Raw genomic sequence first — 25628 nt, 5'->3', positions numbered from 1 at the left:
GAAACAAGCAGACATACACATAAAATACAAACACTTATAAATGGGACGTAATTCCAGGGGGAAAGTACTAACAATGGGAGGAGAGCAGGGAAACCAGGAAAGGCCTTTTTCAGAAGGTAGAAATTGAGACTTGAAGTCAGAAAGTTGAGGTGAGGAGGGGGAGCATTCCTGGCATGGTAGACACTTGATTGAGAAATGGATGTTTGGGCAGGAAAAGCAAGAAAGCCAGTGTTACTGAATGAGAAGAGTATATGGGATTCAAGTATAAGAAAACTAGAAAGACAAGAAGGATCCAGGGTATAAAGGGCTCTGAAACCCAAACAGAGGATTTGATATTTGATTATGGAGGTAACAGGATGACATGATCGCCCAGCACTGAACTGTTTTTCAGACCAACATTTTAGAAAGATCACTTTGGCAGCAGAGTGGAAGGACTAAGTTGCAAAGTCTTGAGGCAGGAGACCAATTAGTAGGCTTTTACAATACTCCAGGCATTAGGTGAAAAGGGTCTGAACCAGGGTTCTGCTTATTTAAGTGGAGAGAGGGGATTTATAGGACAGATGTGAAAGGGAAAGGGAAAGCAACAAGAGTTGGTAAAGGATTAGATATGTGAGGTGAGGAAATCATATAATGCATGTAATGTTAGCCTTGGTTGATGCCCAGGTTAGTTTTACTGGCTTTGTTTCCTCTTTCTTATTGACATCCTGGATTCGTTATATACTTTTAGAAGAGCTCTCTCCTAGGGATATATTGGGATATTGGGAAATGTACATGTTGTAAAAACAGTGTATTAATAAAAATTAAGAAAAAGTTGCTTTGATATTCTCAGTGAACTTAAGATGTACTGTTAGAGACCACATTCTTTTTTTTTTTTTTTTACAGTGAGGCAATTAGGGGCAGCTAGGTGGCACAGTGGATAGAGCACTGGCTCTGGAGTCAGGAAAACCTGAGTTCAAATCCGGCTTTAAGACACTTAACACTTACTAGCTGTGTGACCCTGGGCAATCACCTCACTTTAAATTTTTTTTTTTTTTTGGTGAGGCAATTGGGGTTAAGTGACTTGCCCAGGGTCACACAGCTAGTAAGTGTCAAGTGTCTGAGGCCGCATTTGAACTCAGGTCTCCTGAATCCAGGGCCAGTGCTCTATCTACTACGCCATCTAGCTGCCCCCTAGAGACCACGTTCTAACTTGCAAATTGCAGGTAAACATTTTAAGTAAATTAATTTCATTCTCATTTTAACAGCATTGAAATAGTGATAAATGAACTTACAGAATAACTCTACCATTTAGAATAGTTAAGTAAAAAATGACTGTCAGAATAAATGTTAACAGGAGAGGGAAAAAACAAAGTAAACTGAAATGGGAAATAGTTTAAGCCCACACTGGTTAGCATTTTTAGTCATGCATAGTCTTACAAAATATTAGCAAAAGTTATTTTCACAAAATGAAACCAAACCAATATGTAAGATAAAACTGCAAATGCTTATTCCCAGGAGAGTCACGCTAAACCAACTCAATGGTATATTTTTAAAAATTTAGAATTCTACTACACAGTCAACTTCAAAGAGTAGCAGAATGGGCATGGAGGGAGTATTTCCACAGAACCAGTCCTTTTCCTACTATATTACAACGCTTTCATCCCGGAAAGAACAAAATACATGTAAAGCTAAGATGATTTAAGATACTAAGAAAAAATTGACAAAACCAAATTAGATATTTATTCCAAAATTACAAAGTTTGAAAATAACTCAAATTCTATTCCTATATTTACTTTACAAAGTAAAAAAATAAATATCTAAAGCTTAGGAATCATAAGGACAAAATGAATGTGAAACTGATTTAGGGTGAATCAGTGTAATAAAACACAATAAGGGTTTTTGAATAAAAATATAAAAGTGTTCCTACCTCAAACTTAGCCATAACACATTCAATATCCCTGAAAAAATACTTACAACTAGTCCACATTTAGAATACTTTATGTAGTGTGCTTCATTTAACATTATATTAACAAGTTTGAACTGCATTTAGAACTTATGTAGTTTTCTATTTTGCTGTATACACAAAAATTGTTACTGAAAATAAAGTAAAGATTGTATATAGCAGAGCAGCTAGGTGGTGCAGTAGATAGATCACCAGCTCTGGATTCAGGAGGACCCGAGTTCAAATCTATCCTCAAACACTTGACACATACTAGCTGTGTGACCCTAGGCAAGTCACTTAACCCCAACTGCTTCATGCCCCACCCCCCAAATGATATATGGGTTGTATGGGTTCAAACCAATAGAGATGTGATCAACCAACTCAAAATGACAAGATATTAAGTTTTAGGCTAAAGTTAACCCCATTATAAAGTTTACTTCAAAGTTATAAAAATACATTGTTTTTTCAATTTGATATCAGTAAAACTATTTGTGATACCCATTACACTTTATAACTCAATTCAAACTTGGCAGTAAAAAATTAAGATTAATCTGTAAATCCCTAAATGGATGAAATTTTAAAAGTTTGTTACCTATTACTTTTTGTTGATCGATCCAAGAATTGAGAATAACATGTTAGTGAACAAAAGTAACAGAGAATGGGTGCTTCAGTGCCACCCATGTTATCTACCAGAACCACAGTGTGGGCAACATAGTGTAGATTCATAGTAACAGTTGCTTGAATGAAAGAGCTTAGACAGGATTTTCCACAGTCACAGGATTTTGATGTATCCAAATCTCGACAAAGATGAAAAGGAATGATATGAGGAGCATAGGGAATTCTGTTGGAAAGGTAGATTTAAGATACAGATGTTAATATGATAGGTCATAAATCAAGATTTTACTTTGCAATGAGATTATGCAAAAACACAAAACAATCATAACTGAAATAAGTAATGCAAAGGCTGTTCAATAGTTCACAAATAAAAATTAAAAACCAAAAAAGTCCCCTTAACTTTTTTTTTTGGTGAGGCAATTGGGGTTAAGTGACTTGCCCAGGGTCACACAGCTAGTAAGTATCAAGGGTCTGAGACCAGATTTGAACTCAGGTCCTCCCGAATCCAGGGCCAGTGCTCCATTCACTGTGCCACCTAGCTGCCCCTGATCCCACTCTTTTAAAAAAAGTTACTGCACCTAAGTCATTCAACCTATTCATTTCTTTTTCTAAACTTTTGACTAGATTACATTTTCATTAGAAGTTTTTTGTCTTTCCTATTGTGTATTTACCTCTATCAAACTTCATTTTGTTCTTTAATATTTTCCTAATTTGACAAATGTATCTGAATTCTCCAACTATTAATTTCTTTTTAAAGGAGGTATAATACTCAAATTTAAATTAAAACCTTTTTTTTTCCAAGTCAATAGATGAATAAAAAACTCCAATTTCAACTGCCACAGGTCAAAAAAGTAGTTTTCTCTACATAGTAAGTATAGTTATCTTTATAAGTTATACCTTCTTCCTAGTTATACCTCAATAGTAATTTTGTCCAGATCTTGTTTTCCTATCTTACTGACAAGACCTGGCTGGAGAAGAACAGCATGTGCCATCGCCAGTCTTTATAACTTTCAAAACAAAAACAAAAATAACCCCACCAACTTTAATAATAAGATTCTTACCTATAATCTAAAACTGCCCGTGCAGAAATTTTCTAATAAAGTTAATGGTACTGCCAGCTGTATATTAGGAACTAGCAGATTAGGTTGTCAAAAGCATTTCCAAAAGATCCAAGTACTCAAGGGATAATTTTTTTGAAGTCACTGGGCAAAAAAGGAAGCTTGTTTTTCGAGCAGCTGACAAAAATCGCAGGTTACTCAGTTGGCCTATCTTGAACGGGAACGTATCAATTCATTGTCATCAAGTTTCAAATATATGAGTTCTTGCAGTTGGCAAAATTGCAGAGGGATAGCTTTAATTTTGTTTTGGCTGAGGTCCAAACTTTGAAGAGACTTCTGGAGTGTGGAAGAACATAATACTTCACTGAATGTCTCCAAATGATTGTCATTCAGATTAAGTTCTTGAAGATTGACAAGGTCTCCAATTGTTGCTGGTAGTTTTCTTATGTGGTTGTGGCTCAAGTCTAATTTCTTAAGTTTTTTGAGGCAAAGCATTCGCATATCAATTCGGGCAAGTCTACAATAAGAAGCCTGAAGATGTTCTAAGGAATAAGGGAAGTTTTTGTTTAAGGGATAATCTTTTTTAGATGTAATGACCATTTTAGTTTTTGGTTTTTCAACTTCTGATGTCTTCAAGTGGTGCCAGAGTTGATAGTGGCAATGTTTCAATAGCACAGCCTTGGTGAGCCAGTCACAGCCGACAAGAAAGTCCTTTAAGTTGCTGGAATTGGGCCTACAAAACACATACATACATAAAGGAAAAATAAATAGAAAATTTTCAGTATAAAATTCTTGCATCTATGCTAGTATATCTTGCAATATATTTTCAAATATGTTCAAGATGAAGAATGTACAGAAAATGTCTGAAAAGAAATTAAATTTTCTGTTCAATTTAAGCACATAATAAAAGAAGGTATTTGTGTTTTTAAAAATCAGCCTCTTAGTGTTGTATGATAGGAGAGAAGGTTAGCACTCCCTTTGATAAGGATGGAAGAGGTCCTAGTGGCCTTTACAACACATATGTGGTTTAAAAAAAAAATCGGCCTCTTAGAAGAAAACATTTCAAAGTAAAATGATTACTCTTAGTGTGGGAAATATTAAAAGTTGGGTTTTTAATAAAATAACTAAGCCCAATTTGTAGAGGCCACTTGAAAATAGGTGTTATTCAAGATGAAACTCACGTTTTCTTGTCTGCAAGCCAAAGGGTAAGCAATAGCGGTATGTTTAATGGCATTAGTAAAAACAGTTGTTTAGTGTACTGTCTATTATGTTTATTAAAATTCGCAAACTTTATGATACAGCTCAGTATAATTGTCTTATTTTCTCTCTTCACCCTCAAGGACATATATAATTGCTCATCAATGCCTCGTTGTATTGTATAAAGAGTACAGAATATATCTGTTTCAGAGTGAATAAATACAACTGAAAACCAGAGATCTAATTTGTAATTACCTTAAATAAAACTTAAGTACTATATACTCACTATTGTGTGAAATTTAAATTTGTGAATTGGAGTATATCATGTTAAATTTTTATTTTTTAGGGGCAGCCAGGTGGTACAGGTGGATAAAGCACCGGCCCGGATTCAGGAGGACCTGAGTTCAAATCCGGCCTCAGACACTTGACACTCACTAGCTGTGTGACCCTGGGCAAGTCACTTAACCCCAACTGCCTCACAAAAAAAAAATTTAAATAAAATTTTAATTTTTCATTCTTCATAAATGCTAAAGAGTGAATATATACTTTTTTTTTTTGGCATGGCAATGAGGGGGTTAAGTGACTTGCCCAGGGTCACACAGCTAGTGAGTGTCAAGTGTCTAAGGCCGGATTTGAACTCAGGTCCTCCTGAATCCAGGGCCGGTGCTTTATCCACTGTGCCACCTGGCTGCCCCTAGAGTGAATATATACATTTAATGGGCAAACCATAAATATATTTTAACTTTATTCTTTAAAAAAAGTGTTTGGGTTTTTTTTAACTTTATACAGTAATCTAGCCGGGCACTGTTATGAGCTAGAGGAAATACAGTTATGGATAAGAAACTGAACCCTCAAGAAGGGTAAACTCTAACCTGGTAGTAGTAATATGGATACCATATTAGACCTGTACCCCATCAAACAGAAGACAAGGTATAGGTGCCAAAAAAAAGGTACCAACAAAGTGCTATCGAAGTTCTGAAGTGTCAGAAATCATTGTGTTGATGAAATCACAGGTCTGAACAACATCTCCCCTAAAAAATACAGTCACTTTGCCCAATGTTCTATTCTCAGACCTCTTCTCTTTTATCTTCTCCTCAGGAATAAATAGTTCAGGTAAGAGATATCTGAAAAGGGCTTGTGTCAATGTGAATGGAAAAGAATGATTGGATTTTGCAAAGGTAAAACTGACAGAAAGAAGGAATGGACTGGTAGAAGAGAAGTTAAATAGTGACCTCCATATTTTAAGTGTAGCATTATTAACAAATGAGTCAAGTCAGGAGGTAGTGGTCTGAACGTAAAATAATCAGATATGATTTGCATATGTTACAATTAAGGTGTCACTGGTCATGTGGGTAGAGGCAGATGAAAATGAAGAACAAGTTCAAGAGGGAGGTCGAGACTAGAATTAAAGATTTGGGAGTGACTAGTATATATATGATATTGAAATGACAGGGAGCAAATGAGGTCACTAAGGGAGTTCATAATCAGATGAGAACTGAGGGACAGGAACACTGAGGCAGTATTTTTACATTAAAAACAATAAACCCCAAAAAACCAGATCTGTGAAGAAACTGCACGCTACCTATGAGATAGCAAATGATCTGTTTTATAATAGCTAACTAAGCTTATTTATGATAGCTTATTAAGTGTTTTACATATATTAGTTGCCTAGGGCACTAATAGGTTAAATGACTTGCCCAGGTCACACACGTGACATAGCAAAGCAGTTAAGCACAAGTCTTCCTAACAATGAGAATGGCTCTTCAATCTACTTTTTGTTGTCTTTTCAGTTATGTCCTACTCTTCAAGACCCCTTTGGGTTTTTTCTAGGCTGATACACTGGAACGGTTTGTCATTTCCTTCTACTCATTTTGCAGATGAAGAAATCGAGTGCAAACAGGGTTAAGTGACTTGCCCAGGGTAACACAGCTACTAAATGTCTGAATCCAAATCTGAACTGAAGTCTTCCTGACTCCAGCCCTAGTGCTTTATCCAGCTGCACCTCCTAACTCTCCCAATCCCATGACAACAAGCTGAATGTTTACATAAAAGGAGTGAAAGAAGGGAAAAAAGCAAATGAACAAAGAGGAATTGCTCTGAAAGAACAAAAATACAAGGTCGAATAAGTCCAGGGAGGAAAGTATCAATAAAAGTGGTAAATAGCATCAAATGTTGTAGAGATCAAGGAACGGTTGCCTGAAAATGGCTTGGATGGAACTTGTGGACTTTGAATTAGGGGCATTATCAATGATGGCTGAGATAAATTTCAGGAATGATTAAGGAAGAAGAGATCACAAGGATTATGTATCCTTTGGTGGATGGGAAAGAGTCAGTAATGTAGATCTAAGCTTCTTAAACTGTGGTCAAAGACCCCTATATGGGGGTAAATGATTGTGAGGGTTACAAAAAAATATGGCAACAATAAAAGGTTATGTATGCCTATTTTATATACTTATCTATAAAAAACTTCTTGGGATGGGGGCAGCTAGGTGGTGTAGTGGATAAAGCACTGGCCCTGGATTCAGGAGTACCTGAGTTCAAATCCAGCCTCAGACACTTGACAGTTACTAGCAGTGTGACCCTGGGCAAGTCACTTAACCCTCATTGCCCTCCAAAAAAACATAAAAACTTCTTGGGCAAAAAGGGGTCTAAAGTGGGAAAGAGTTTAAGAGCCCTGATATAGATTTCTTTGAGAAGTCTGCTGAGAGTTGAAAAAGAAGTGGAATCAAGATGGTGGGGAAATTCAGCAAGCAATATAGTCAGTCCTCTACTAAAACTCCTCCAAAACAATCTAAAAAATGTAACAATGAATTCTGAGAGAAAAAAATCAAAGAAAAAGTCACTTTCTAGATCAGGGTCAGCACAAGGGAGACAGAGAAATCTGTAGACACTGAGAATGGGGATATGGCAAGGAGTGTACCACTCATGGGATTACTCCAGTGAGAGGCTATGTACCAAGGCAGGAGGAAAGGCAAGGCATACACCAAGGCACCCCATGGAACAGGTGCTAACTAGGAGCTTGCCACCCATGAATGACCCAGTGACAGATCACAAGTCCAAGGCTAAAGGGTAGTGTTTCATGGTAGGCAGCAGCCAGCTTCAGGCCCTAGGCTAAGAGGAGCAAGTTCAAAGTAAACAGCAGCTGTGGGACTCCTAACTCAGAGTGAAGCAGGGTCTTAGTTCTATGTTCTAGACCATAGTTTATCTTTCATTTTCAAATTTTGACTTACACATGAATTGATTTAAGTGAGGCAGAGTTGAATAAAGTAATCAGCCTCACTCTCTTCCAGAGTCACTGGAGTCCACTGGCAGGTCAAAAGTCAGAGATGACTGGCAATGGGTCAGGATACAGTGGGATGACCTGGGGCATCTTCCATGTCTGACTGGAGCACTAAGTGGCTTCACAGTGCCTAATTCAGGTGGCCTTCTTGACCATTGGAATAAATTAGGTTTTCAGCTGCCTATTCAACCAAATGATCTTCACATGCTATGGGGAGACACTGCCCTCACTCATCAATGGGTCTGAGGCCTATTGGTTACACTCAACCTAGTTTAACCCATCTGCCAGATGGGTTTTTAACTGGGGTGGGATTGTCACATATAATACTGCTTCTGGAGCCACAGGTGGATCAGACCTTTTTGGGAGCATTGAAAAATTCAGGTCCCCAGTCCTGAGCTACCCTCATATCCTGGAAAAATATACCCCAAGAAAGCAGCAACAGGACAAGACCAGACCTTCCCTACAGAAATGCGCCAAGACTGGCCCTAACCATCAAATCTGAAGTAGAGAAGTTAAGCTAGAAGAATAAACAAAAAAATATTAATAACCACACTACAAAAAAATATTATGGTGATAGGGATGTTCAAAGCAACAGAAGACAAGAATAACTCCTGTAACATTGGAATGACGCCATCTGCTGAAGACTTACTATAGGAAAGCTCTGCCATGAGAAGGTACTTGAGGGCAAGACATGTGGCTTTTCTTTTGGCATCAGGAAGTGGTATTTGCTTGTGGGAGAAGAGGGGGCGAGGCTAGTGCTCTCACTCTTTTTCACCAGGACTCTCATGAGAGGCGGAGCAGGAGAACTGTAGCTCCCCAAGATAGATAGATGGATCTAGGCCTTTCTCTCTTCACCAAATTCTTATTCTCCTTAATAAATGTTTAAAAGTCTAACTCTTGATAAGCTTATAATTTAGTGGTGACCACTCATTAGATATTTTAGACAGACTAGCTAGAATTTTAGCCCCTTATAGATGGCTGACCATGAAGAGGAAAGCTGAACCTACAGATCTTCTGAGCTTCTGGTTGGGTAAGAAATTTCCCCTACCCTGTCCCCTTTAAATTCAAAGTACTGGCTAGGTACCAGCTGTTTCTATTTAAATTTTCAAATGGGCCTTTTCAACTCCCTAAGCACCCTATTTCTCCTTTAATCTATTTAACCAGAAAATTGGGGGATAAGAATCATGTTAATGCTTTGGGTTTTTGGATTTTCTATTTTTATTTTTGTTAGAAGAGCCAGCAGCGTGCTCACACAAGGGAATATAAATATTCCCCCCCTCTCCACCATGCCTTTCAGAGAAACCTCTGACTCCTGCAACTTTTCCAAAGTCTAACACTAATTGTTGCTCCAATTTTGCATGCCCGGAGGCAACAACCCAGCCTCTAGCAACCTTTAATCTCCAGGAAGCAGGGGGAAAGGGAACCCATGCTTTAAACTAAGCCTGGATTCAAATTGCCCTTCCCTCCTCTCGGGAACCCACCTCTTCCCCCTCATCTGGCACCACCTCCTACTCCTCCACCCTCCTCAGATCCTGCAGAGCTTTCTCTACCTACATTTTGTAGCTTCTACTCAGTTACCAGAGCAGTCAGCTCAGCCTTTCCTGGCTGTGATTCTGACTTGACCTGCTGTGGTTCTCCAAAACCAACCTTGGAAAACCCTTTAAATCCCAGATATGCTTGTTTTGTTCAGAATTTTGTTAATCTGCTTTTGTCTTTAATTAGTAACCTTATAAAAGCATGTTGTATTATGAAAGGACCGACAGACAATATAGAGGGGTTAAAGAAGACAAACTTAAGCTGAATAAAAATGACAATCATCATATTTCAAGAAGACATTTTACAGAAATGCAGAAGTAAGCAGCAAGGAATTGATATGAGTATTGGGGATTTTAGATATGGGAATCAAAAGTGTTCTAAATTCACTCAGAGAAATAATGTCAGTTCAGAGGTTACATAGGATGCTATTACATCTACATTTTGAAATTAACAGTATGGGTTTATTTTCATAGAGATTTTCATGCTTTTAAGATTGTGTTTAAACTTAAATTTTTTTAAAAAGGGAATATTTGTAAAAGCTTTTTAATAGTCCATGTAATCAAGTTTATATTTTGTAATATTCTTCTATTGATATTAAGTTCATATTCATTTAGATTTACCCTGTTTGAATTTCATTGTCTTTCATTTTTCCATGTGTATTTTGTTGTATTTGTTTATCTCTACTTTAAAACAATGCAAGATGCTTTTGATTTCATAATACAATGTTAACTCTAGGAGTATTGTGCTCCCATATTCTAAATTGTTTGTTTTCCAACTGATTATTTGATCAAACTCTATAAAGCATTTCCCTGGCAAACTGGTTGCCATGGCAAGTATAAATTGATTCTAGAAGTATTATTTTTGATAAGCATAGTCCCCCCTCCAAAAAAAGAGGGGAACATTTGTAAGTTTTCTTTTTTCAAAAAAAAAGTTTTCTTTAAGACTGTGTTGTGATTTAACATATTTAAATATGTTCTGATTTTTCACAAAAGTAATTGTATACTTAGTTTAAAAAAAGGTATTGATTTTAAATTATTGCATAATTGTTATATTATATTCTGAGTCAAGGTACATTCACTTTTTTGGTGATAATTTATTATCCTCAATTTTTAAATCCACATGAGACTTGGATTATGGGAACTTATTTAAGACATTAATTGCCGTTCATTCTGAGTTATCAGATGCCAGTTGGCCAAGATGTGATCCAAACACAAGAGGAATACATGCAAGAGCAGACACTGAACTATCACATGAGGGGAGACATGCATGAAGTCAAGGTACAGCTGATGGAAAGGCTTTTGACAAACGTTGAGGTTGGTTTCTCTTGGTTTAATTTTTCCCCACAATATTTTACAGATGGCTGGAAGTTTTCATCCCACCCATCTCATTCTACACCTGGCTTCTATGCCCCCTCCTATATGCCTGATGCCATGGACATCTCAATCCCATGCATCTGATTAAATCTCACTCAGTTTCCTCCAATATGTTCGGTGGCATGGATGTATATCCCATCCACCTATTTTAAGCCTGGCATACTGCATGGGCAGTATATATTGCTCAAGTGTGGGAATGCTCATATCCCATCATTTCTCTGTTCTTTTATGGTATCCCCCATAATTATCTCAGGTGTCATGATAAATACAGTGTTGGATTTGACCTTGACACCTGTTGCCAATTATATTTGATTTTTAAATTTCTCATAATGGAATGAGGGTAATTAGGCAGATGATGCAAAAAGTGATGAAACAAAGATAAAATTTAAAAAAAAAAATTAATATCGCAGCAATTGTCCTTATCAATTTACCCTCCACCAAGGGGGGACTATAGTAATATTAAGTTTAGAGAATGTTTCAATTCTTGTTTTATTAATGTTTCATGTGTAACAGCTAAGATTCTGATTCCCTTAGACATGTTTTTAAGAACTTTCATTGTTTGATTTGATTATTGACAAAGCTATTTTAAAGTTGTGTTAAGCTCAATTTTGCAGGAAAGTTTCCTGGCTTATTACCAGCATCCACACATCAACACCTGAAAAGACTTCCATTTCATGACTACACCCAGAGGACATCTCAAGAATCATCTGAGAAAAGACTTTAAATGAACAGTTTTGTTTTGTTGGATTTTTATTCCCTTCTGTTGTTATGTATACCATTTGTAATATGTATTCTTTGCAGAGACCTTCCCTCTGCAGACCATCAAAGTGCCGGTTCATGAGGGACTGCCCCTCTGGACAAACTTTCCTCTTTCTCCTTTTTCTGTGTTATTAACACATTGTTTGTTAGCATAGGGTATTATATTGTTATTTTTTACTGTTTCATCAAGGAAACACCCCGTGTTAAGTGTCTGAGGCTGGATTTGAACTCAGGTACTCCTGACTCCAGGGCCAGTACTCTATCCACTGCGCCATCTAGCTGCCCCCACACCCCATGTTTCTTGAAGAAACAAAGGGGGGGACAATAATGATTGGAATGACGCCACCTGCTGGAGACTTACTATAGGAAAGCTCCGCCATGAGGAGAAGGCACCTGAGGGCAAGACATGTGGCTTTTCTTTGGTGTCAGGAAGTGACATTTGCTTGTGGGAGGAAGAGGGGGTGAGGCTGGTGCTCTCACCCTCTTTCACCAGGACTCTCGTGGAGAGTGGAGCAGGAGAACTGTAACAATTGGAATGACACCACCTACTGGAGACTTACTGTAGGAAAGCTCCAACATGAGGAGAGGGCCTTTGAGGGCAGGACCATGCAGCTTTTCTTGGTTGTCAGGAAGTGATGTTGGCATGGGGGAGGAAGAAGGGGGAGGCTGGTGCTCTGAGTTGCTCTCTTTCCTGAGGACTCTGGTGGAGAAGGGAGCTAGAAATGCGCTCTCCCTTTAATAGATAGATGAATCTAGGCCTCTCTCTCTCTCTTTACCAAATTCTTATTCTCCTTAATAAATGCTTAAAAGTCTAACTCTTGCTAAAGTTTATAATTTATTGGTGACCATTTATTAAATATTTTAGACAGTATAGCTAGAATTTCACCCCTGACAGAACTGTAGCTCCTGGAGATAGATAGATGAATCTAGGCCTTTCTCTCTCTCTTTACCAAATTCTTATTTTCCTTAATAAATGTTTAAAAGTCTAACTCTTGCTAAAGCTTAAAATAAAATCAGGGGGGCGGCTAGTTGGCGAAGTGGATAAGCACCGGCCCTGGATTCAGGAGTACCTGAGTTCAAATCCGGCCTCAGACACTTGACAATTACTAGCTGTGTGACCCTGGGCAAGTCACTTAACCCCCATTGCCCCGCCAAAAACCCCCCCCCAAAAAAAACAAAAACAAAAAAATGAAACCAGATCATTATAGGAAAAAATTTGAAAAAAGAGATCAAAAGACTGAAAAAATAGATAACAAGATAAAGATATCTCAAAGCAAAACAACTGATTTGGAAAATAGATCATGGAGAAGATAAGGCATCCAATGGACTGACCTGAAGACACAAACGAAAAAGAGCTGACAGCCTAATTTTGAGAAATTTTAATTTTAAGAAAATTGTCCAGATCTCTTAGAACCAGAGGGCAAAATATAAACAAAAAAAACCACCAGTCACCTCCTGAAAGAAACACCAAGTTGAAAACTCCTAGGAAATATGACAGCCAAACTCAGAGCTTCCAGGTCAAAGGAAAAATACTGCAAGCAGTCAGAAAGAAAGAATTCAAGTATTGAGGAGCTATAGTAAGCTCATAGCCAATTTAGCAGCCACTACTATGAAAGGAGCAGAAAGCTAGAAGCAAAAGGTATGGGCTTATAGTCAAGCATAGCTTACCTATAGCAAAACTGAGTCTAATCCTACAGGGGAGGCTTTAATGAAATAGAGGACTCCAAAGCATTCCTGATCAGAAGACCAGAGCTACACAGAAATTTTGAAGTACAAACAAAGGATTTAAAAAACATAAAAGGAAAACATGATACAACCAAAGGACTAAAAAGAATAAACTGCTTACATTTAATATGGGGAGAGATGTGTGGTATTTCTCTCTAAAAGCTCATATCAATGCTCATAGAGTAATTGTGATTAGACAGAAGGCCTGGGAGGGTTTCTGTTATGAGTTTATGATCTTTAAAGAATGGAAAGAGAGGAGAAAAAAAAGCAATGGGGGGGAGGGTGCAGAGAGATAAGAGTGACTAGGGAGAAGGGAAGAAGGATTAGAAAAAAAGATGACATAATCAAGACACATAAAAATTAAGGGAGTTGAAGGGAGCGGCTGATACACACTAGCTGGGTACAGAAATATAGTCTCATTCAATAGGGAAATAGGAGGAAAAGGGGAAAAGATGGAAGGAGAAAATTAGAAGGAGGATAGATTAAAGGAAGTCCTAAGCAAAATAAAATTCTAAAAATACACAAAAAATAGTTATTGCTCCTTTTTGATGCAAAAGAAAGGGAAATCTGAGGGGGTGCCCACAAATTGGGGGAATGGTTCAACAGTTATGTATATAAATGTGATACTGACATATAAAAATGTTATATACACACACACACACACACATCTATGTGTGTCTGATGGAATATAATTGTATTGCAAGACAACCATGTTTCTTTCTTTCTGTTTTTTTTTTTTTAGTGAGGCAATTGGGGTTAAGTGACTTGCCCAGGGTCACAGAGCTAGTAAGTGTTAAGTGTCTGAGGCTGGATTTGAACCCAGGTACTCCTGGGCCAATGCTCCATCCACTGCACCACCCAGCTGCCCCAACCATGTTTCTAAGAGGGCTAATGATGGAAAGAACTCAGAGCATACTACTTCTTTTGTTTTTGGTGCTGTTGTTTTTCTATTTTGAGGTTTTTTCCTCATTGCTCTGATTTTTCTCTTATAACATGACTAATGCAGAAATGTTTAATGTTATTATATATATAAATACACACAGACATATGAAACCTACATCAGATCACCTGCTGTCTGGGGAGGTGGGAGAAAAATCTGAAATCGGAAAGCTTGTATAAACAAAAGTTGAGAACTATCTTTACATGTATAGGAAAAAAAAATACAAAAAAAAAAAAGAACTCAGAGCAGAATAAGACTTTTTTTTACATCACCAATTCAGAAATTAATTGTACCTGTTTCATTTTTCTTTAAATCTAAATTGAGAGTAAGGGTGGGGAGAGAAGGTTATTTTTGTTGGCTGGAAAAATATTTAATTTTTTTTTAAAGAAGAAAAAAAAGTCAATGAGTTAGAATAAATAAATTATACTGCTCAGGATTGGTAATATAAATCAATTTAGCAGGGCAGCTAGGTGACACAGTGGCCCTGGAGTCAGGAGAACCTAAGTTCAAATCCAGCCTCAAACACTTAACACTTACTGGCTGTGTGACCCTGGGCAAGTCAATTAGCCCCAACTGCCTCACCAAAACAAAACAATAATAAATAAAGCATATCTAAATAATAGGTCTTGATTTGGAAGTCAGAAGATATATGTTTAAATGAGGGGGGGATGGGAGGAAAGAGAGGAAGAGAGATGGGGGGGAGAGAGGGAGAGTAAGAGAATGAACCTTGGAGGTTGGTCATCTAGTTCAACCATCTCATTTTACAGATAAGGAAATAGAGCCCCACAGAAGTTACTTATGCTATATATGTTACAGGGTTGTTGAAAAACTTAAAATAAGACTACATATAACAGCTTTAACATAGTGCTGTATCTGTGTAAGCTTATTATTCCAATTAGATAACATCAGATATTTTTGAATATCAATGAAGATAGTTATTAAAGTTTAAGTTTCCAGCTGCTCCAGGGTGAATTTTAAATTATCATACACAAATATCAATCCAATTAGATATCAGGTACCATTTTATAGCTATTAAATTGTAAATTTTCAGCTATTCCAGGGTGGATTTTAAATAAAACACAAGCATCAATATTTTTTCTTGTAAACTAATCTCTTACATTTTCTAATCTTAAAGCATCTCAGAATGCTACAGAGGAACCAAGGCACAAACCACAAGAAAGAAGATAGTCTTGGGCAGCCAGGTGGCACAGTGGATAAGGCATTGGCCTTGGATTCAGGAGGATCTGAGGTCAAATTCAGCCTTAGACACCTGACACTTACTAGCTGTGTGACCCTGGGCAAGTCATTTAACCCTCATTGTCCTGCCCCTCACCCCCCCCAAGAAAAAAAAAAACAATGTGAAAAACCAAACAAACAAACAAAAAAATGTAAAGGAAATTTTAGACCAAAAAATTTGAGATTCACTAGGCAAAAAAAATAAAGAAAAAGAAAAAAGATAGGCTTAATTTTTTTACCCAACAAACTGAAAATTCCAGCCTTCCCTTAAAGGCCTGTTCCACCCCTCCCCTCTACATTTTCTAATTCTGGAAGGTTAACTTTTCAAAAGATGAAATTTCCAACAATACCTTACTGAGACAGACATCAACGGCAGGTTCCTTTAACCGAACAGTGGCTTTCCCCCTCTTCCACAAATTTAGTAAAAAACTGCTCAATATTTTCCTTTAGCTGCTTGAAACAAACAAATAAAAGTAGCAAAGTTTAAAAAAAAAGTCTGGGAAAAACGGTCCATTTTAATTTTCCTTAAATCTGACAAAGTTTGGGCATTATTGTTTTGAAGATTTTTAAAGATTCTTTTGTAACTTAATAGTTTATCACTTTTTTTTTTTGCTTTTTGCAGGGCAATGAGGATTAAGTGACTTGCCCAGTGTCATGTCTTGAACTCAGGTTCTCCTGAATCCAGCAGCTGCTTTATCTACTTCACCACCTAGCTGCCCCCAAGTTATCACTTTTAATCTGAAGAATTCAATCTCAAAGAAGTTCAAAAATAACTTTCTGAAGATCTTATTATCCATTATAAAATTCTGCCAGGGAGTTACATATACCTTTATTCAGCCTGCTTGATCAAGAGAACGATATGTTTTAGTGGTACATATTCTCTTGAATTAAACATCAACAAATGTATAGCATAGACAAATTTATCCCAAAGCACACAAGACTTGCAGAGGTTCAATTACAAGGCACTCCTTAAAAAAATTAAATGATCGGTGGCAGGTAGGTGGTGCAGTGGATAAAGCACTGGCCCTGGATCCAGTTGGACCCGAGTTCAAATTCGGCCTCAGACACTTGACACTTACTAGCTGTGTGACCCGGGGCAAGTCACTTTATTTATTTATTTATTTATTTATTTATTTTTTTAGTGAGGCAATTGGGGTTAAGTGACCTGCCCAGGGTCACACAGCTAGTAAGTGTGTGTTAAGTGTCTGAGGCCGGATTTGAACTCAGGTACTCCTGACTCCAGGGCCGGTGCTCTATCCACTGCTCCATCTAGCTGCCCCGGCAAGTCACTTTAACACTCATTGTCCCGAAAAACAAACAAATAAAAATAATTCCTATAGTTTGAAGGATAGTCATACCATATTGTCAAGCCATGACAATAAAATAAAATGACAATACACTAAAATTTACACTTTTAAACGTACAAATTATCAAGAGTATATTTCACAGAGCTTGTTAATAACAAGACACATTTGATAAATGAAATTTAACAACTTAATACTACTAAATGGAACAAATAATTTTTTTTGTTTTCAGCGGAGAAGCTACATCAACGTAATCAGAAATGAGAAAGCTTGAAGAAGTGAAATTCAAATTTAGGATTTACAAGATGAAGTAGGATTTTTATAGGGGGGGGGGGGACCATAGAGGAAACATGAAGACATGCATGGAAAGAATGTGGGGACCTGGGTTCTTCTATTCGTGGCTTTGTTGCTTTTTGTCATGTGATTGAAAGCAAATTATTTAATCCCTTTGGCTTCAGTTTTTCATATGTAAAATGAGAAGACTGGACTTAAGATAATGTATATTTTTCCTTCCATAAAAATGATTCCATTGTATAAACAGTTGTAAAATTTTTATAGCTCTCAGAGCCTTTAATGTCCAAATGGACTGCAGAAGTCTGATTCAAGTCATCTTCCTCAACCTAGATCAGCAGGTTGAAAGCTAAGGGCAGGATACTACGGAGTTTGGCTTCCCATTCCTTTGTAAGAATAAAGCCTGTAAACCTTCAGAATTACTTTTTTAAGTCGGTAAACTAGATAAAGGGTATCATCAGATCTTGAATGTTCCATAATTTGTGGCATTAGGTACCTTATAAACAGAATTACACCCTGCAGGAAAATCCAATCCCCCCCCCCCCGCCGTGAATCCACTACAGAATTTTAAAAACAATTACGTTTTAGTGGTCAGCAATGTCGGCCGTGGAAATATGCATAAATATAGCGTCATATGAAGTTAGAGGGATTCCTTTTTTTAAAAAAAAGCAAAAAGAACTCACTGCATCACTACTGTACCGATTTTAGCTTCTAATCAAGTCCAGCACAAACAGCGCTGATCTCATTCACTTGTGTATTCATAGTAACCCGCCTCCCCCCATCCCCAGAAGAATGTAAACTGCTTGACCTTTATTTCTACGTGTGCCAGGTAACCCCCGGGGTTTGCTTTGGCCGAAAGGCTACAGTCACATCAACAAGAGCGCGGAGAACCCGGCCGCTCTACTTCGCCATCCCAGGATTAAAGCTCATTGCTGAGGCCGTAGTTTAGTTTCGCTCAGCCTGAAATTTCTCAAGTTCTGAGAGGGTGCTCCTATTCCCAGTAATTGGGCCAACAAGTGGAGATACATCCAACCAATGCAAACCTGCAGATAAAACACGTGGAGACCATTTCGCGTGGAGGTGGGTGGGAACGACACACTTTTGCGGGTTCTCGGCCTCTTCAAAAACAACCAAAAAAGGCTGACACGTCCGGGAGGTGGTGGGGGAGGGGAAGAAAGGGCTGTCCTTCCAGGGGCGCTAAGAGTGCGGACCCTCGGGGCCTCCCCACCCCGCAAGGCTGGCTCCGGGCGGACACTCCCTGGCGGAGGTGGGAGGGAGCTGAGGAGGCCCCCTCCCCCGGACTCGAGGACGCTCACCTTGTACCTGCTCCCTGTCTTGTCCTTTAGGGTGTAAATAACCAGATGGGCGGCCCCAGCCTGGGACTGGGGCAGTGCCTTGTCCGACGGCCGGCCCAAGGACAGCACCGCCCTGGTGCCTTTGCCTCGGCCCCTCAGGCCAAAGGTAGGAAGATGGCGATTAACCAATTCTACTTCACACTGGAGCTTCATCGCGCAAAATCACGAAGCGCAGCCTCTAGCTCCAAGCTCCAGTAGCCCCCAAGTGCCGCTTTGAAAGCTCCTCTTCCCGCCAGCCCCCGCCGCCAAGGCCCTCTGAGCAGCGGACTGTGGTGTCTGGGGAACTGCCGGATCCGTGGAGAAATATCATGGCACACATATTCACAGCGAGCGGAGTCTTTATAATCTCTTTCGTATCTCCATTTCAAGTTTTCCGTCAGAAGAGTTCCTCGGTTTCAGGGTTCCGCTTTAGGATGAAAGAAATGTTTGCCAACGATGATTGAGAGCCAGCAATGAGGACCCCAGCTCGGAGCTTCCTGGGTATTTTCCTGCGCAGGCGCGGAGCTGAGACGACTTTGGGGTTGCTACTATTGAGCAGGTTGTTGGGTTGGGTTTTTTTTTCTTCTTCCCACTTGGTGTTTCCGGCATCTAGGTGGCTCCCTGGATAGAGCACTGGCCCTGAAGTTGGGAGGACCTGAGGCCAGAGCTCACCTCAGACACGTACTACTTGTGTGACCCTGGCCAGCTGACACAGGAGATAGCTGGAGAGATGGGAGAGAAAGGCCTCTTGCCCAACTTCCCCCAGCCTATCACCAGTGGGGGACAGTCCTCCCTCCGGTGATCATCCCCAATAAGGGAACTTAACACAGTCAGATGATCACGCCATCGGTCCCTCCACCATCGTCCTCTATAAAAGTATTTGCCTTTCTCCTGCTTTAGGAGAGGGTTCTAAGAGTTCTCTGAGATATCAATCTCCCCTTGAGAAGTCCCAGGACTTCTCTCTTGGTTTCCTTTCTCTAGTGCCTAAATAAAAAGATTATTTTATTCTAATTGGATTTGTGTGCAAGGGGGTGTAATTCTTTAAAGAGGAATTCCTAAGGACCCTACCCCAACACTACCTCAACCCCTAACCCATTTTCCCCATAACATAAGCTCTCCTCTTCTTTTCTCCTTTACTAAGAGGGAGCCCAAGTAAATATCACAGGAGTCTAGGAAGAGTAGCTGCCAAGGCAGACCTGCATAGATGAACTTTGAACTTCTTTCCAGAACTAAGTCAGGAATCCTGTCATCTTCATTTGTATGGAGTAGGGGGTGGTGAGGGGGCCATGAGGAGGGGCGATAAAAGGTGTCATCAGAATAACAGCCGTTAGTATGATTCTCCCGCAGCACTGTCACAGGAACATCAAAACAAATGTTTAGCAAAAAAGTGCTGGGGGAGTTAGGTGGAGCAGTGGATGAAGCACTGGCCCTGGATTCAGGAGGACCTGAGTTCAAATTCAGACTCAGACACTTGACACTTACTAGCTGTGTGACCCTGGGCAAGTCATTTAACCCTCTTGGGGGGTGGGGAGTCCTATTAATTGCTGACAATTCAGAGTAAAAAAAAGGGGTTCACAGAAGGATGGTAAAGGGGTGAATAAATTAACAATTACATGCTTGATACAAAAAAAAGGTAGGGTCAAGAAGAGGAATTATGGGCAACATAAATATTAAATAGATGAGATGATCCTTGTAATTGACAACAAAGACAAGGTCAATTCTTTGTTTTTCTTAGTTTGTTTTTTTGCCCTATAAGATCTTTCCACTGGGGAAAAAAATGGTTAACTGGAAATAGATACATAAGATGAGTAAGGAGATGGTAAAATTACTCAGTCTCAATAAATTCAAGGCACCTGGCACAAATGAACTACATACCAGGTACTAAATGAACAAGCATTTATTAAGTGCCTACTATGTTCTAGGTGCCAGGTGGTGCAGTAGATAGAGGGCTAAGCCTGGAGTAAAAAAGACCCAAGTTTAAATCTAGCCTCAGAAATTTCCTACATCTGTGACCCTAGGCAAGTACTTTGACTTCTGTTTGCCTCCTTTTCCTCATCTGTAAAAAAGGAATGATAATAGCAGTACCTATTTCTCAGAATTGTTGTGAGGATAAAGTAAGATATTTGTAAAGTGTTTTAAACTTTAACGTGCTATATAACTGTTTGGTTATTACGGAGGCACTTTGTTAGGTTCTAGCACATGTGAATGTGAGCTACTTTCAGTGGCCCCAATCTCACCTTCCCTCAGGCATCTCAAACTCAGTATGCCAAAAACAGAAATCTTTCCCCCTAAACTCATCCCTTGTTTTAACTTCCTTACTTATGTATGGACATTCTAATCCTTGGAGTGACCCAGGTTCACAGTCTTGGAGTCATCTTTAACTTATCCTCACTCCTCATATCTAATAAGTTTGCAAATCCTGTCAATATCTCTTACAGGGGGCTTAGGATAAATCAGAAGTTTCTCCTTTGAGAAGCAAAACCAGAGATGACCAGATAACAGGACAGACATATTATGGAATCAAGGGACTACTAAAGTTTAGATTGATGAACTAGATATCAGGACAGACATACCTAAGAAGTAAGGGGAGATAAAACTGTATAGCATTCTATTAGGCTTGGCTACTACCTGACCAGAGCTAGGAGACAGAGATAACGCCAAAGGTCAAGACCATCGTTTAAAAAAAAACCACACCCTCGACTCTCAGAAATATGACAAGCATCGAAGCTTTCCCAACCCCACTCCAAAAAAGGAACTTTTCATTTTCAGGTGGTCACCCCATCTACCCTCTATAAAAGCATTATCCTTAGTCTGGTTTAGGGAGGTTAAAGTTTTAGACTTTTCTCCCAGCCAGATCCCCTTGTGTTGAATAAAAACCTTGCTTTTATCTTTAATCAGGATGTATGCAAGTTTTAATTCTTTAATAGAGGAAACCCAAGAACCAGTATTTTTTCACCTTTTCCCCCTGCTACAATTTCTATCTTTTCCACTAGAATAAATATCAGTACCAGTGACCTGCTTTCCCCCCTCAAGACAACAGATAACTGACATGATGCTTCCTAAGTTTTCTGTTCATTTCTTTTTTCCTGCTCTTAAGTAGAGGCATACTGGAAATAGTGACAACCTTGTGACCTTTGAAACATAGAAAAGCAAGCTGCCAGAGGTTCAGGAGCAGGAATCCATGCCAGAGCTGGGTGAGGTGACAACCATGGACCAAGGAGTGATCTTCACCCAGCAAAGCAGTGAATCAACAAGGCAGCTGATTGGCTGCTTTTTTTGCAAGCAAAGAGTTGCTTTGTCCATGGACTCTGTCATATTTGGAAGTAAATTTGCTTTGTGGCAGCTATTTTAAGTTTGACCCTACTCTTGCAAGGGACTGAGCCAGTATAGGGGAAGGAATGTGCTCAAAGTTTTTGGGGAGATGTTTGTATTCCGATTCTTGCTATATCTTTTCAGTAAATAGCCCTTTGTCAAGTTTAGCAAGAATTTTCTAAGCACTTGTCATGTCCAATCACCTCGAAAAATTCTGAGGAATTAAATATAGAACAATTCCTGCCTCGAGGAATAAAGTCTTAAAGAGGGAAACCATGCAAACAACCATGTACAAATGAAATACGTGCAAACTAAACTGGAATAAATCTCAGAGGGAAAACACAGGGACTAGGGGAAAAGCGTCTTGTAGAAGCCAGGATTTTCATTGAAACTTGGGAGTCCAGGGAAACTAGGGTGTTAGAGATGAGGAGGGGAGAAAAATAGCTAGCATTTATATAGCACTTTGTTCTCTTTTTGTGGTTGTTGTTGTTTTTTTGGTGGGCAGTGAGGGTTCAGTGACTGCCCAGGTCACACAGCTAGTAAGTGTCAAGTGTTTTGAGGCTGGATTTGAACTCAGGGTCCTCCTGAATCCAGAGCTGGTGCTTTATCCACTGGTAACCACCTAGCTGTCCCCTAGCACTTTTTTTTTTTCTTAGTGAGGCAATTGGGGTTAAGTGACTTGCCCAGGGTCACACAGCTAGTGAGTGTTAAGTGTCTAAGGCCAGGTTTGAACTCAGGTTCGTCTGACTCCCAGGGCCGGTGCTCTTCCACTGCGCCACCTAGCTGCCCCCTGTCCTACAACTTTAAAAATATTATTTCATGGGGCAGCTAGGTGGCGCAGTGGATAGAGCACCGGCCCTGGAGTCAGGAGTAACCTGAGTTCAAATCCGGCCTCAGACACTTAATACTTACTAGCTGTGTGACCCTGGGCAAGTCACTTAACCCCAATTGCCTCACTAAAAACCCCCAAAAAACAAACAAAAAAAATATTATTTCATTTGATCTCATAACAACCCTGGGAGTTAGGTGTTATAATTAAGCCACTTATAAATAAAGAGACTGAAGCAGGCTGAGGTTAAAAATTACTTTTTCTAGCTTACATATCTAAGAAGTGGTCTGAGTCTGGATTTGAACTAAGATTTGTCCTAGCTGAAGTTGTAGCACTCTGTCCACTATGCCATCCTGGCTGTCCTAGATACAGGGTGACAGCCAAAGAAAAATGTATGGCAGGGGGCTGCTAGGTAGCACAGTGGATAAAGCACTGGCCCTGGATTCAAGAGGACCTAAGTTCAAAACCAGCCTCAGACACTTGATACTTACTAGCTGGGTGACCCTGGCAAGTCACTTAACTCCAATTGACTCACCAAAAAAAAAAAAAAAAAAGGAAAATGTATGGCATGTGGTGAGGAACAGCAAAGATACCAGTGTCACTGGATTCTAGAGTACTTGAGGAGTAGTAGGGTATTAAAGGTAGAGGGGGGGTAGGAAGGTGCTAGTTTATGAAAGGCTTTAAAAGCAAGCAGAGGATTTCGATTTGATCCTAGAGGTAATCACCACTGGAGTTTTTGTTGAATGGTTGGGGGATGGGCCAGAAAGACTAAATCACTTTGAGTAGCTAAGTGGAAGATGCACTGCAGTACAGAGATGAGTTAGAGTGACCTACCAGAGTAAATGAGGGGCCTGTACCAGGGAGGTGACACCAGAAATTAATCCATGTAAAAAGAATATTAACTGTTAAAATCATAGTAGGATGATAATGTATCATTTATATTGAGGAATACTACTTGGCTCTGATTAGTTGATATTTAAGAGAGTAATTGGCAATTTATATTGGGGGACACTAGCATGTACCCTTGAGCCAATAGTCTCAGAGAAAACCAGAACCCTGAGGGAGAGATATAGCCGACCTTGTAGGGACTTGGCTTTGTGAGTGTGAATTGGGTTAAGGAGCATCAGAGTTGACAGAAGTTAGGTATGTATACAAGTACAAGTCAATTTAACCTCTGTTTACCTTAATCCCCTGGAGAAGAAAATGGGCAAACCACTCTAGTATCTTTGCCAAGAAAATCCCATGGGCAGCATTGGTGTGCCATGGTTCACTGGAACACAAAGAGTTAGACGTGACTGACGACAACTACAATGTATAAGAGGATCTGATGAATATGTGTTCTAGTCCTTTGCTAAAACACACAAGTGATTAGCAGCTTTTATTTGGTCCTTGTAACTACAGGCTATGTAGAAAATGATTGGCAGCTAAGTCAGGAAGAGTTGTCCACTTAGTGGGCTATATAAAGAAAGGAAAAAGTTCCTATTCCTCTCTATCTATCTCTTTCGAGTATATTGCTTGGGACTCAGGTAGGCTTTCCCTTGGATTTACAAATGAGGGGGAGGAAATTTCTCTTCCATGTAATCATAGCTATCTTGACCTCTGGGGACAGGGAAGAGAATTTTCCCTTACTCCTGCGTCCCTTGTAGTCCAGAGGAAAGGCTACCAGCCATACATTTTTTCAGCAGCTAGCTATTTCTGTCTCGTCACCATCATCTATTGTGATTTCATACCAAAGTGTAAGACCATCCATCAGCTCTGAGTGAAGGTGCCTTTTGTTCTGGGGAACCAGAAGAAGTTTTCACGCCTAGATCAATGGAAGTGACTACACACACACACACACACACACACACACACACACACACACACACACACACACACACACACAGAGTGTAAGGGTATGTCTCTTTGAGGCTTTGGTAAATTTTCAGTATGGAAATGAGCCATAATAGAAGTTCATGAGCTTTAGGAGTACACATACTTACCTATATTGAACCTGGGACAGATGGCCCTTGGGAAACCCAACCGCAAGTTATGAGTTGGTGGTGGGGTATACCCAAGAAATGTTACATTATATTTACCTATATATGTACCTGTTGTTTTCTTCAATAGAATGTAAGCTTTAGTAACATCATTTTTTTAAATAAGCAATAGCATTTTTTCAATATTCATTTTTGTAAGATTTTGAGTTCCAAAGTTTTCTTCCTCCCTTCCCTCCCTGTCCCCAAGACAGCAAGCAATAATATAGGCTATATGTACAATTATTTAAGCATATTTCCATATTAGTCATGTTGTAAAAGAAGAATCAGAACAAAAGGGAAAAACCACAAGAAAGAAAAAACAAACAAAAAACAAAGTATGCTTCAGTTTGCATTCAGATTCCATAGTTCTTTTTCTGGATGTAGAGAGCATTTTCCATCGTGATATTTCGGAATATCTTGAATCATTGTATTGCTGATAAGAGCAGAGCCTATCACAGTTTGTCATCAAATAATGTTGCTGGTACTGAGGAAAATGTTCTCCTAGTTCTGCTCACTTCACTCAGTATCAGTTCACGTAAGTCTTTCCAGGTTTTCTGAAATCCTTCTGCTCATCATTTCTTATAGCACAACAGTATTCCATGACATTCATATACCACAACTTATTCAGCCATTCCCCAATTGATGGACATCTCCTCAATTTCCAGTTCTTTGCCACCACAAAAAGAGCTGCTATAAATATTTTTGTACATGTGTGTCTCTTCCCCATTTTATGATCTCTTTGGGATAGAAACCTAGTAGTGGTATTACTGGGTCAAAGGGTATGCAGTTTTATAACCTTTTGGGCAAAGTTCCAAATTGATCTCCAGAATGGGTGGATCAGTTTACAACTCCACCATCAATTCATTAGTGTTCCAATTTTCCTACATCTCCAACACTTAT

General features: G+C 39.2%; 1 protein-coding gene and 1 pseudogene across 1 annotated transcript; one reads left to right on the top strand and one right to left on the bottom strand.

Annotated features, from left to right (window-relative positions):
* Positions 1–1108: 1108 nt before the first annotated feature.
* On the bottom strand, positions 1109–19291 carry LRR1 (leucine rich repeat protein 1). Its single transcript, XM_043980723.1, is given in 10 exon segments — positions 1109–2762; positions 3598–3626; positions 3628–3686; positions 3689–3761; positions 3764–3819; positions 3822–4230; positions 4232–4327; positions 15991–16044; positions 16046–16090; positions 18552–19291. Coding segments are annotated over 10 exon segments (1266 nt in total). The 5' UTR covers positions 18744–19291; the 3' UTR covers positions 1109–2509.
* LOC122745149 lies at positions 4538–4645 on the top strand (annotated as a pseudogene).
* Positions 19292–25628: the final 6337 nt, after the last annotated feature.

Source organism: Dromiciops gliroides, chromosome 2 (assembly GCF_019393635.1).
Source record: "Dromiciops gliroides isolate mDroGli1 chromosome 2, mDroGli1.pri, whole genome shotgun sequence".
Taxonomy (NCBI): Eukaryota; Metazoa; Chordata; class Mammalia; order Microbiotheria; family Microbiotheriidae; genus Dromiciops; species Dromiciops gliroides.
This window is presented reverse-complemented; position numbering and strand designations above follow the sequence as displayed.